This window comes from Pithys albifrons, chromosome 7 (assembly GCF_047495875.1).
Source record: "Pithys albifrons albifrons isolate INPA30051 chromosome 7, PitAlb_v1, whole genome shotgun sequence".
Classification (NCBI taxonomy): Eukaryota; Metazoa; Chordata; class Aves; order Passeriformes; family Thamnophilidae; genus Pithys; species Pithys albifrons.
In genome coordinates this window covers 11045921-11059753 of record NC_092464.1, presented here as the reverse complement: position 1 = coordinate 11059753, position 13833 = coordinate 11045921, and the positions used below count along the sequence as shown (strand labels likewise).

The window sequence follows — 13833 nt, the reverse complement described above, 5'->3', positions numbered from 1 at the left end:
GGAGCAAAAACACTGTTGAGGCCAGAAGGTAAAGAGAAAGGAATAGAGAACATTCCTCTGCTTTACAAACATATTTTTTCCTTCCAGCTGCAGTTCGCCCTCAGGCTGAATGTTTCTATATTTAAGTTGATTACATGACATATTGTGCACCTCACTCTGTAATTTCTAAGGTGCTTAGGCAAACAGACTTTCAGCACGTTGCATTATCTTCTGTGACATTAACCTTTCTTCCTGTGCAGGGAACAATAGCCAACTCACTAACATGCGTCCAGCTGCATAAACGAGCTGAGAAGATTGCTGTCATGTTGATGGAAAGGGGACATTTACAAGATGGAGACCATGTGGCTCTGGTTTACCCACCAGGTAAAGAACTGCCATAGAGGTACCTTGGTAATCCAAGTCTATCAAGATCCTTTAGAATGGTGCAGCATCAGTGGTGTTACCAAACTGTAAACCATGTTCATTGGCAAGACACAAAATGTTTGCCTTACACACAGTCCTTTGAACTTAGTCAAACATATTTAAAAGAATTTCTCTTCATGCAATGCATATATGTTATTTCTTTGGGTTCAGATTAAGAGTAACCTGTGTTTTTAAAACTTGTTTCTTATGACCAGTCAAATTTTATTGCAGCTTTTGTTTTAATTTCCTGGATATAGACTATTTTATGAGCACGCAATTCCATCTGCTAAGTGTTCTTAGATTCACCTGTTGAATTCCCTCTTGGAAATGCTGTGTTTCCTGAGGATGAAGCAACAGTAACTAGGAAGTAATATACTGGGTTTTTTCAGAGTAGAAATTTGATCAATAGCTAGCAGATGTTTAAGAAATACAAAATTTTAATTGCTATTTTCTCTATAGATCCTTGATCTCCACAGTTCTCTATGTCTTGGATTTTCATGCCTTGGCATAAGAGCTTTTAACTTTGCATTAACTGGTAGCATATTTGATATTTGCTTGAAATTATTTCTGATCAAGTGCTGCTCTTTTTTATCTTTAGCATTTCACGTGTGTTGGTGAAATAAACAGTCTGATTTACGGTCTGTATTGTGATATTTGGTTTGTAAGGATAGCAAGATACTGATGATGTCTTGGTAGTTTATAGGAGTAATTTCTCGATGGCTAATAAAGGAAAACCTTTTCCAGGAAAGACTAGTGTTTTAAGCTTAAGTGTTTATTTTCTGTATTTCACCTCTCATGAATGAAGGAACAATAACCTACCAGTACTGCAGATCCTTTTCCACTGGAGGAATAAGACAGCCCCTACAGTCATCTTATCAGAGCCTGTGTACAGCACCAGGGAGGTATCAAACAGCAGCATTGGAGGGAGCTTTGTGTTGTTGTCTGCTCAGCCTCCTTAAGTAACCTGAAGGATGCTGTCCATAATTCATCACCTGTAGTCAATATTTTTATAGGGCAACACCTAATGTTATGTTGGAAGTTGGATTTCAAAATTATTACTCCCTTTTTTACTGTAGAATTTTAGGTAGATAAGTCAGAGCTGCATATGTGAGGTTAAAAATGGCAAGACAAGGGCAGTATTTTATGGAACCTCCAGATGTTCTTTCTGCAGCTCATAGGAACAAGCATCATCCTACCTTGTCCTTTTGCTGGGACATCCCTCTTCTTGTATACTCTCATTTGTCTATAAATGTAAATTTAGGAATATAATTAAGCATTAGAAATCAGTCTTTTAAACAGGTTCCTGAACATCAAAGTGGAGTTCACCTAAACGTTGATATCTGGCCGCAGTTTTGTGTATTGCCTTCAGTTTTTCATACTCCAAACAGTGTGATTGAAAGGAATCAGTGAAGCTGAACAAATACTCACAAGGGGCTGAAAAAGTAATCTGTTAAAGGGCTCAGTCACTCTTTTAACCTTCTGAGTTCAGTTCCAAGTAATGTTTATGCTGCCATTAAGTGTCTGTGATTAAATGGTTTGATTTTCAGGGGAGGATTTTTGCTTGTTCTTTGTGCAGGGATAGACCTGATTGCAGCGTTTTACGGCTGCCTGTATGCAGGCTGTGTGCCAATAACAGTGCGACCTCCACATCCCCAGAACATCGCAACCACGCTGCCTACCGTCAAGATGATTGTGGAGGTGAGCAGCCACCTCAAATGGCACAAGTAGATAAAATGGGTGATGCATTTAGGAGCAGTAACTTAAGTGAGTGGTGGTGTGGGTTGAAGATTTGTATTCCTTCCAAAGAACCTGGACTTCGATGCGTGTTGCAGAACCAAAGCTTCTTGACAGCACACAACCTGCTGACTTGAGCTGTCACTTTTTGCCTCAGCTATACTACTCCTTTCAAGAAATATATCTGAAGTGCTTTTTTGTATTTGGCTATTTGCCAAGAACGGTAGGACACTGGCAGTGCTACACTGACTATTGAGAAAAATCTCCATGGGAAGTTTAGCCTCACCTGATGGCAATTTGTGGTCAGCTCAGTACATCTAATTGGTTTGCATTCAAAACAATTTCAAAGTTCTGTTGATGTTGGTCAGTATTTTGTTTCATCCAGGCAGGTGTTACTCAGACTTTTTCCTTCAGTGCTTTCATTTGGTATTTTGACTTTATCTAACAATGTTTGGTCTTTGTTGCACATACGTAACTGCAACACACCTGTTTCTGAGGGAAATAAAGTGATTACAAAGAGATAGCCACATATCTGGCAGTATCTAATCTATTAAATGGAATTCAAATTCTCTAAAAAAACAAGTTGAAACAAATGTGTTGTTACCATTTTTAATTAATTTTCATATTTTCAATTAACAAGTAATAGAGATATAATTTCTGGCTTTCCTTATGGCATCAAATGCCATGGAGTATCAATCGAGGTATGAGAAATTGTCCTATTGTTTTCAGAGTTCTCATTATTTAATATTTTGGCACTGAGTATTTTTTAAAGATCAGTTGTTAACATATAGAAGTGATGTAAAATATGTCAATTTGCTTTTCCTTTGATGTTTAATAGCTAAACTGGATCTGTTTGGTTTCATGATGAAAAACTGTCAAGTCTAAGCTGACTTGTAATCATTGTCCCTTTAATAGACTAACTTTAAATATAATATTGAAGTTTATTGATCATATTAATGCAAGTTTGACTTATAAACCTCTCAGGTTTGTTTTACACAAGATTTTCAATATGGAGATGGATGGCCTCACAGAAATTAAAATATTGAGGCTCATGTTTCATTGCCAACACAATCACACAAATTTCCTGATGTGAGGAGGTCAGTGCCTGCTCTAACATGTTTTATGTCTACACAGAACCTTCTGAAGTCAGTAAGAATGGCTTCTGAGCAAAATTTGGCCTACACAATTGTGTTTCTTGTGATGAACTGGTAGTAGTAAAATATAGCTGAACTAAGCCCCATCTGGAGTCTTTGCTAACCCGTAGCTAAGATGTCTTCTTTCTCCTTCCCACTGTTCCTATGTCTTTACCTCTCACTTGCTGTTCTCCAGCCATGGGTAGTCTGTATTTTAATGAACCACCTGAACTTCCAGATAATATAATTTCTGAGAGAGCCACCGACTCTTGAAATTCCTTTTTCTTTATGCCTTCACTGTCCCAAGTCAAGATTTTCACAGATTAAGATTATCAATGTAAGATTTAATTACCCTTGATATGACAGTGACAGTGATTGGATTGACAGGTGCTGCAGTGGCATTGTTTGTGCTCAGTTTTAGCTTGAAATATTTAGACTGGCTATACAGGGAAGTCATGGGATTAGAGGAAGTAAGTAGAGTTTAATTCAGTGCTGGTATGCTCTGAATTTCCTTTAATGCTCTATAAAGGTTGACTTCCATGATATTACTGTAAGCAGAAGCTGATCTCTTCTGCTCAGTGGTAAATTAGTGTACATATGATAGTTGATTTCCTTAGGTGATAACTGATGCAAAGTGTTGGAAAAGTCACAATCTTACTATTAAGATTGTCTTGCTCATTTTCATGGGAGAATTAATTAGTATCCCATTGCATTATTACTTATTTCTCAAATTTCTAGGTGAGCCGCTCTGCCTGCTTAATGACCACACAATTAATATGTAAATTGTTACGGTCGCGAGAGGCGGCAGCAGCAGTGGATATCAGAACGTGGCCTCCGGTACTAGATACAGGTGAGTACTGAGACTGGGGGCCCTCTTCCTTATCTTCCTTATCCTTGTGTTTGTCAGGTGCTCAGAGGTCTGTCTGATACATATGTGGGAGTAACACACATGTTTTCTTTCTCTTATTTTCACTAGATGACTTGCCAAAGAAGCGGCCTGCACAGATCTACAAACCTTCTAACCCTGAAACGCTTGCTTACCTTGACTTCAGTGTCTCCACAACTGGCATGCTAGCAGGGGTAAAGGTAGGGACTCCTTGATAAAGCTGCCGTTCTTGCTATCATGCCCAGCTGGCAAGTGGTACATTGTTCCTGATTTGTAACTTTCGTGATTTTTGGTACTAGAAATTAAATTGCGTCCTGCCTTGCAGTCATCATCTGATTCCATTAAGATTAAATTAGTTCTTCTGCACTTGCTACAGGACTGTCTGTGGTGGGTTTAGCCCCTCTCCCCTTCTCAGCCTAAGCATTTCATTCCAGTATCCCGGTGCATATCCCACTAGCTTGTTGACCAGAAGCATTTTTCAACTTATTCAGCTGTTATTTCCATTTTATGAATGAAATGAGACTCAGGCATCTTTTATCTGCTTGTTCCAGTGCCTATTCATTGCTCCCTTCTTGCTGCAACTCAGCTACTGGCCTTTGGTTTTCAATATTCTCTTCTTCATGCTATTAAGGGATCTGATGATTTCTCTGGTATATTCACCTGGTACTATACTGCACTATACTACAGTAAGCAGCAAAAACCTATTGATAGATTTGTTTGATAAGCCAAGGCATCGTGAGCTCTTTAAATCTATTCTGCCTTTTTCTCCAACCCTTTAACCACAGGTCATCAAATCTGTTCTATTTGTTCACTAATTTATGTATTTCCCCACTATTGGTTTCACCAAAACATGGGCGGAGGTAAAACAACTCTGTTATTCTTACCTGTTACTTCCTTACTCCTATCTGTTGCATATCCAAGGATTACAATTACTTTAGCTATCTCTGCTGATGTATCACACAGCCTATATGGAACTCCTCATACTCTTTGATATCATCCATCTATTTTCAGAACCTATCAGCGTACTTTATAAACAAAGAAAGCATCATTTTCCCAGTTTTCAGATGAAGTATCTGAACCACAGAGCTAGTGAAGTGACCTGCTTGAGACCGACTGATGAAATGGTTGAGCTGGCTGATGTCAAACATTGGACACTCCAGCAACATTCATTCCTTCTAACTTTGCATAGCTACGATGCCTACAGATGTAGAGTAGCCACTGGGCTCCTCAATAACCAACAGAGAGAAGCAGGGACTTTTAGGGTGTAATTTATCTGACTTACCTAAAACATCTATTTTTGAATGGGGTGAATGTCTTCATTTCTTCTAAAGGGAGCCTCAAACGATTGTTTCAAAGGCAATCATCCACAGTAAATCAGGTCTGAATTCCACCTTATCAGACTTGCAGAAATGACTAGTAACTATGCAGAGTGAGTACTTGGAAAACTTCAAAGATAATCAAAAGCAGGGCAAGTCGATGAGCCTTTCTTAATGTGGCTAGAGGGAATTACAGATAAATCTGTCAAGGAATTCTTGATTAGCTTCTAATATCTGGGTCACAAAGCCTCCAGATTGCTGACTGAGCAGGTTTATATAAACAGTGACCATGTACTACATCATCACTAGTGATTAAATAATTATAGAAGGATCAAAAGAGGCCACAAGGTTAATATTCATAATGCAGTGGTGCTAACTTTAAAAAATGACTAAATAATTCCTGTGGTTTTTAAAAACTGACAAATGTTTTGTAATCATCTTGAAAGTAGTAGATTCCACGTTTGCTCTCAAATTTTTCAGTAGCTTTGCACGCAGTATGGTTTAAAATTCACAGAATAACACCAGTTCTGTATCAGGAGAGTTCAGTTTAATCCTGTGTGAAAAAGTGGTCTTGAATCAGGTAAAATAGATTTAATGTCTGCAAACTGCAAATGATCACTGTGCAGACATCTCTTCTGAGCTGGTCCTTCTGCATCACCTGGAACATGTTCAGTCTGAGTTATGGCTGTCATTGGCAATGGAGGAAAAGTCACTTCTGGAGCTTTATTCCCCTGTTTACTTAAAGACCAAATAAATTTTACCTTCCAAGTGCCTGTTCCCCTCCATTGACTCTGGCAGTATATAAGGCAACGAGCTTCCTATGTGGCAGAGATCAAAGGTTAGGTAAATTAAATCCCACCCAGACTATTTCTTACAGGGGTAACTTTATTGTTGCTAATAAATAAGATAAAGATTAAAAGGTATTATTCTGTTTCCATTGTCATTAGGACTTCTAAGTCAGGATGGGTGAATGTAGAAAGCATCCTAACACTAGAAGAAAAATCAGGAGAATTTCCTTTTGATCAGGTTTTTTATTTCTATTTTCTGCTTGTTTTATCTCTGAGAGCTTTATTACCAAGATATTGAGACCCCATTTCTCAACTAGGAGCTGGATAACGTGAAGATGTATTACAGAAACTTTACTACATTTATAGGAGTCTTTATTGCTGAATGATTAACTCCTTAGTACTGTTTTGCAGGCAAAATCGCCTTCAATTTAAAAAGTGCACTGGCATTTTTAATTTATTTTATTAAGAAATACGTACTTAGAAGTATGTTACTGATGAGCAACAAAATGGTTTATTCAGATCCTGCAGTCATTCATGTCTTTGTTCTTCCAGAAAGTTTAGTGTGTTATCATCAGCTTTGCATATAGCTTGAAGCACATCTTTAGAGCACTCACAGCTTTCTTCCTAAATCACTTCAAACTTACCATTCATTCTGTCTCCTCTCCCCTTTCACAGTTATTCGGATGCCCTCTTGAAGGAAAATTATGTTTTCTTAGCTATAAATTATATGAAGCATGAAGTCAATATTTATTTGGGTTTTTTTATCTTGTAACTGATTTAAGCACGTGATGTAGTCTTGAAAATGACATAGTTGATCATTTTAATTACTTTGCTGTTGTCTTTCAGATGTCTCATGCAGCCACTAGTGCCTTTTGTCGTTCTATTAAGCTGCAGTGTGAGCTTTATCCCTCCAGAGAAGTCGCGATCTGCTTGGACCCCTACTGTGGACTTGGGTTTGTCCTCTGGTGCCTCTGCAGGTGAGGCTTCTGTTCTGCATTTTTTGAAACACCGTTTCCTTTGTACTGTAACACAGCAAGCCAGATCATGTGAATGATGAAAGGACTGGAAGAAGAGGCAGTACCTCTGGGACTGCCATAGGCAGTTGGAATTGCTGGAAGCTGTATGGAGAGTGCTGTGTGGAGGATATGGTTTGTGTGAGCAGGGCATGGCCGTAGGTATTTAGACTGAGAAGTACAGGGCATCAACACAGCTGCTCATTGACCTCCTGCTGTTTTACTGCTGTCTCTGCAGAGTCTGACTCAATTTGTTTGATGAAAGCACTGCTTTACCAATATTACCTTAAGGAAGTAGTTCCTGGTCTCCTCTTTTGCATTCTCTAATCTAAAAGCAAGGGTAGATACCAGGGGACTTCCTCATTTGTGGGACTTAGGAATGTGCTTTTCGCAGAGGCATGGAAGTGTGTGTACTTGCGTGGCAGTAGTGACATTATCAGTAAAAAGACATTTATGGTGAAATGTGAATCATCTTTTTTTGCTAATAACTTCATAAATTTCCCAATTCTGTCAATCTTCTGTAGTCCAGGGAAGTTACAGTTCAGCGCTAAAAGCAGGTCCATCTGTTGGGGGTTTTTTTGTTTTTTTTTTTTAAGTTAGCTGGGTTGATGCAGAGGCAAAGGGAAAGAACTATGGGAGTGTTAATGGAGCCCATTTTTATGAAGGTATATGAGAGTCCAACATCTTTGCTCCCTCCATAGAAACTTCTTTGGTTTTAGCAGTACTGCTGTTTTTAGTTACTAAAAATTAAGATAATCCAGGGTAATAAAAATACACTGGATAAACTTTGTGCCAATTTACTGAATACCTGAAGGAAGTACTATTTGATAACAACTGCAACAATTTCTTTTCAGCACTTACTGTTTATTCAAAAGTGGGCTATTGGCCTGTATTATTGCCATTTTAAAAATATTTATTAGATATTAAGTAGGCTAAAGATTAAGAGTATTGTCTTATTCATTCTTGATCAGTTTCTTTTGATTTAAGCTATACTTATCCTAACACTATTTTGCATTTTACATAAGGATTAAAGTTGCCTTTGTTTTGAAAAACATTTTTTTCAGTGTCTTATTACCCCAAAACAAAACCAAAATATTTAGGCTGCAAAAAAAAATTTCAAAAATGTTAAGATTTTAATTAAATCACCCTGTTTTAAGTTAAATTTTTTAAATTATGATTTTTTAAAGTCAGTTGAATATTTCTTATATAGAGTTCAGTGTTCCAGCATGTCCTGATGTCAGCACTCTGCTGGGGGCTCAGCCCAATCTACCATGGTGCATTCAGTGAGACCAGGCAAGGACTGCACTGCACCACAGGAGAGTTCAGCTAAGGAATGTATTATTGTATAGGATAATGTTGGTACATAGAAATATGCAACATCATGAAAGAGCCATAAAATACAGATAAATTTTGACCTGTCCAAAACCCAGGTAAATTTGTGCTGCCTGTGACTCTCCTGAATACAAAAATTTTTGTTTCTTCCAAAACCATTTTTGCAACAAATAAGCATTTGCTGCCCTTAGGTCCTTCCCAATACTGATAGTATTCAGCCTTTTAGGAGGAGAAGATTGTTTATGACTGGCAAGTGAATTAAGGCAGCCAGCCTCTGGGAAAAAGCAATCAGTGCCTGTGCCCTTTGTAGCTTATAGAAGGAAAAGAAAATTTTATACCATTTTCAAAGAAGAGAAAGGAAACGAGGGAGTTGACGGAACTGAGATCAGGCCAGCAACACTCTAGTCTTATAAACCATTGCGTCAATCTCTTCTTTGCTACTGATCTCCTGTTCCTATTAAACCAGGAAAAGTGCAGGCTGCTGGAATTGTGATTGTCATTTGAAAAAAGCTGGCATCAGATACAGCTTCATTAATTCCACTTACAAACATAATGCCCATTTCATTACTATTTTAGGAATGCGAATTATTTGATGTGATAGTGAAAAATACATCCTGGAGTTTACTAGACTCTTGCTTGTCATAACTTGATATACGGCAATTTTGTATTTTACCCTTTGAGGTTCAGCATAACCAAATCATGCCCAACATTTCAGCCCAGGTTTCTATCTCAGAGAATTCTGCTATAAAATTATGATTGTCTTTTGCCACTCCCTTTGACTAAATTACAATTTCTAATGGCATATGGAAATGAAGTTAGATCTTCAATTTTTGATCAGTTAGGGGGTTTTGAGAGTTAAATAGGAACTCTTCATTTTAGGAGCCCACCAGGAAGAGATATCAACCTCCTGTCCTGGTTGCAGTGAAAATGATGAGTACATTTTAATCCCTTTATTAACTTGACCAAAGGAGGCTCTGACTAAGGAATGAAAGAAAAACTAACCTTTTATCCCCGTTGTAGGTACTTAGACGATTGTGCTGGCCTGCTCCACTGCGGTGCCCCAGAATGCCCCATTCTGTGAGGTCAAAGCTACTTAGGAAAGCTGCTGGAGCATGGAGCCAGCCCTTTGGTAAGTTTGGAATATATTGCATAGTTTTGCAAAGTTTTTATAGTTTAAGAATTTATTATTTTATGGCCTACAGGTTATAAAATAATAAAGAAAAGAAACCTTGCAAAGCAGAGCAATACATTAAAAAGAACAGTTCCCTCTAAACTGGCTGCATGCTCCAGCAGGGTTTCCTTGGAACCTTTGCCGTTGAACAGCACGTCGTGGGTGTGGTGGCAGCCATCAGCCCCATGTGAGTTTACAAACCCTTAACTTCCTAATTTTAACAGGTTCTTACTCGTGACTCAATTAAAGAGTACTTCATGATTGTGTTTTTCTGTTTAATAATGTCATTGATCCATTCTGAGAGGATGATTCTAGTATTCTGACTTGTATTACATTACACTTTAAAATGTATTACATTCTTTAAAAGGAAAAAAAATTAAAAATGTCCTCCAGTATAAAAAAGATGAATTCTAAATCCCATTGTTCATAAATGCTTCCTGAAATTAAGATGTCCCTATCTTAACGCTCACTGTAGGGCAGAATAGAACATTCTACAGTTCATTAGTGAGGATTCACTTAATTGATAGTTGCTGAGTAATGGAGTAGAATAAGAATTTTGTCTCTACTTTAAACCAGCTAAGCAAATTCATATTGCAGTTCTACTTTTAATACTGGAAGACAGAATTGTCCTTGCTCAAATTAAAATTAAGTACATTAATAATTTTAAATAAATTTTATTCAGTCAGTGAGACTCAGACTGAAACAGAGGAACCAAATTTTTTGGTCCAGAGTGGCCATGTAATAAATAGCATGAATGCCATGAAATAGTCCAGGCAGGCTTTCCAGGTAAGATGCAGTAAAGTGACCTTTTGCTGTACATTAGTTGCACTTCTTGTGAGCTCTCTTGTCTCTCTGGTATTGGTAGCTTATCATGTGCAGTCATGCTCTTAGTGCACTGTGTGCCAACTGGGTATCTTTGGACTCTGCAGGTGGTGTGACGTCCTTTACTTGTTCTCCAAAAGTCCCACTTTAGTGCACATAGTGTAGTGTGTCTCCAGAACTGAAGACTGAATTTTGGTCCAAGTCCTGTGAAGCCTAAGTGAGATACATGCCTAAACACTGTCCTGTATGGCCCGTGCTGTCCTTCCTATAAGCTCTGGTCCAGGTGATTGTGAAGACTTTTGCTCAGTCTCCTTCAGGTTAATTTAGCAATGCAGACTCTTCACAGACTTTGAATTGCGGGCATGGCCACTCAGTTTTGGGCACTACCAAATGTCCAGTTCCTATACCTGTCTGTCATCACCAAATGCCAGATACCGTCGGTAGAAAAGCACAAACTAAAGGCATATAGTTACAAGATTCAGCTGTTCTTACCTGCCTTCTCCAGTTAAGTGGAAAAGCAGCTCATATCACCTGAGAAGGACATAGAAGTAAGGGCAGTGACGGGTCAGTAGTCTGCCAGAATGCAATTGCAATTGCCATTTGTCAGTGTTTATTGACCTGCTGAAATTTCTGGAACTATAATAAAACCTCAAGACTTTACTCTTAATCTGCCTCAGCACAATATGGGGTAAATCTCTGATTCAGTGGAACAGTTAAGTGCCAAGATGTCCTTCCAGGCATGTCTGCATGCTGCCAAAACAGCCTGCCAGGCAGTGCAGCCAGTGTTGTGATCAGATGGTACCAAAATACATCCTGGTGCATTTACCTGGAATATTCCTGTCCTTGGGCAGCCCTTGCTTATTGCTGGCAGACAAGGCTTTTCACCTACTGCCAAAATCCAGGGCTTTGTCCACCACGTGAATCACATGAATACCTTTTTCCCCCCAGATTGCTAAGCAGTTCCCTAAAGGAAGACAGTATTTCTAAAAGTGATCCCACACTTCAGCCATCCATTTTACTCTTCACCTGCATCCCAGAAGTTATTGTCACAACTCCAAGTTTTCCTAATATCCCTTTGATCCCCCTGATGCCACAGTGTTCACCATTGTTTTGTTGGTTCTGTATGAGGATAGAAAAGCTGACAGCTTAACCATCTTAACCATTGTGTTTAAAGGTAAGATGAAAGTTTCAGGATTAACTCTAGCAGATCTAGAGTACCATGCCCAGATGAACCTACCAAACCTCTCTACCATATCTAGAATTACATGGAGGCAGCATTGACAGAACTTCTACAGGTTTGGAACAGTATCTAGCTTTATCCAACACCTCCGAAGCTGCCTTCCATGACTGCAGTTTGTTCAAGCACATGGTCCTCTGCGTGATGTTTGGCATTCATAGTAAACAAACACCTTCTAACATCTCACAGTGATTTGAAACCACCAGAATGGTAGAAATGTTTCAACCAGCTGTGCAAAGAAGAATTTTTATCTCAGCTTCTCTCCACCAAAACATTGATGGTATACAACTTCTCAGGGGTTAACGTGGGAATGTAAACCTGTGAATTTTCAAGGATATGTGGCTATCGGGAACATTTTGTTGCTCAGAGTGATTCATAAATTCTGCATAGTTTTTCTGAGATTGATTCAAGGAGGTGAGCCAAGTTATGGCTGACATCATGGTGACCAGGTGCTGCATAAACCGCTTCAGCTGTGAAACTGGCACATTCACCCTAGAAATATGTCTTTGCAGTTCTTCTTCTGGCTCCACCAACTGCTCTAGCAAGTCAAAATATATGCATGGGTTATTAAGCCACAGCCCCATAGGAAAAGCCTGTGTTGGGCATGGTTTCCAGGCATGGTGTTTGTCTGTAGGTTTGGGTATTGCAGACGAGCAGCACACGTCTGAGGTTCTGTGCTACAGAAAGTTTCATTCCTGCTAGGTATTGCCTACTGCTCTGCAGTTTGATTCTGAACTTCACAGTATTTCTGAGGCATAAAAAATCTCAGAAAAGGTACTAACATCTTAATTAGTTTCAGTCTAATTGGAATAATTTTTTTAGTCACAGTCTGATCATAAGAGTGTTTGTTTTCCTCAGTCTGGAGAAGATGGGTTATATTGTGTCCAAATCCTCATGTTTGCTGCATGGCTGTTGGTAGGAGATTAAGAGCAAACACAAGTATCTTTCTTACTTGTCCATAAGACCATCACGAGAGGCAGACAGCTCACCCACACACATTAGTATTGCTGAGGTGCAAAATATTTGTCTTAGGTGTAAATTTTTATTCCCAAATTCCACTATTTTGGACATTTTCTTGGTAAAATACACTTGGAATCAATTTTCTGTTTTCCTACTGCAGCAATGCAGCTTTCTTCTTCCATATTACTGTGGAGATTGTTGGAGCACATTTTAGTGCAGGAATAAAATTTGTTCTTTTGAGTTTGTCTTGATTTTGGTATGTTCTGTCCAGTTGAATATTGGTACTTAAGGGATCTTAATATGGTTGTAATAATTCTCCCACATTTGACCATTTTGGCAACATTATTGTGCAGATCATTTTTTTCACCTGGTTGCATCTACTAGAGGAGTTTGGGGGCAGGGTGAAGTGTTTAATACTGAATCTCTATATACCATATTTGTACAGATTGGAGCCCATCCCGGGTTCTTACTTGTGTGGTTACAGCTTCCTGTTTGTAAGAATTATGCATTTACCAGACAGATCATACACCTTGATTGTTTGTGGGGCTCTAACCCTAAATTTGTGAATTAGTAAGGCCTTTTGGTCTTACTACTCTGAAAAACTTAATAGAATTGACTAAGAAAGAAAGAACACAGTAATATTTATAGTAAAAACTGTTACTACTCCCTGGCTGGTTTGATCTGTCACGTGAGCTCAGGGCATACCCCTTTCAGATGTAGGTAGTGTTGCCAAGTTCTCTTCTCACATTTTTATGCAGCACATGCTCAAGGTTCAGTCATACTTTATTCTGATTCCATAAAAGCATAATGGTTCATTTGACCGCCCTGTGCCACAGTCATTATGTCAGCTGTATCCAAGAACACATCGCTCCATGGCAAGTCACTGGTCATGAATCACCAAGAGTGGCATAAATGTGGACAAGCAGTCAAAGATAAAATTTCTGCCCTGTGATAGATGAAATTGTTTGAACTGTAGTTCATACATATTTCATGACATCCTCTGGCTCATACTGCAGCAGAAACCTAAACAGTTTGGATT

General features: G+C 38.7%; 1 protein-coding gene across 5 annotated transcripts in view; it reads left to right on the top strand.

Annotated features, from left to right (window-relative positions):
* Positions 1-13833, top strand: part of DIP2C (disco interacting protein 2 homolog C) — a 304530-nt gene that overhangs the window by 252880 nt on the left and 37817 nt on the right. For all 5 annotated transcript variants that reach the window (XM_071559895.1, XM_071559893.1, XM_071559892.1 and 2 more), the window contains 5 exons: positions 240-363; positions 1979-2100; positions 4008-4119; positions 4246-4355; positions 7106-7236. In XM_071559895.1, coding sequence (XP_071415996.1) covers positions 240-363; positions 1979-2100; positions 4008-4119; positions 4246-4355; positions 7106-7236 — 599 coding nt within the window. The remainder of the gene's footprint in view (positions 1-239; positions 364-1978; positions 2101-4007; positions 4120-4245; positions 4356-7105; positions 7237-13833) is intronic.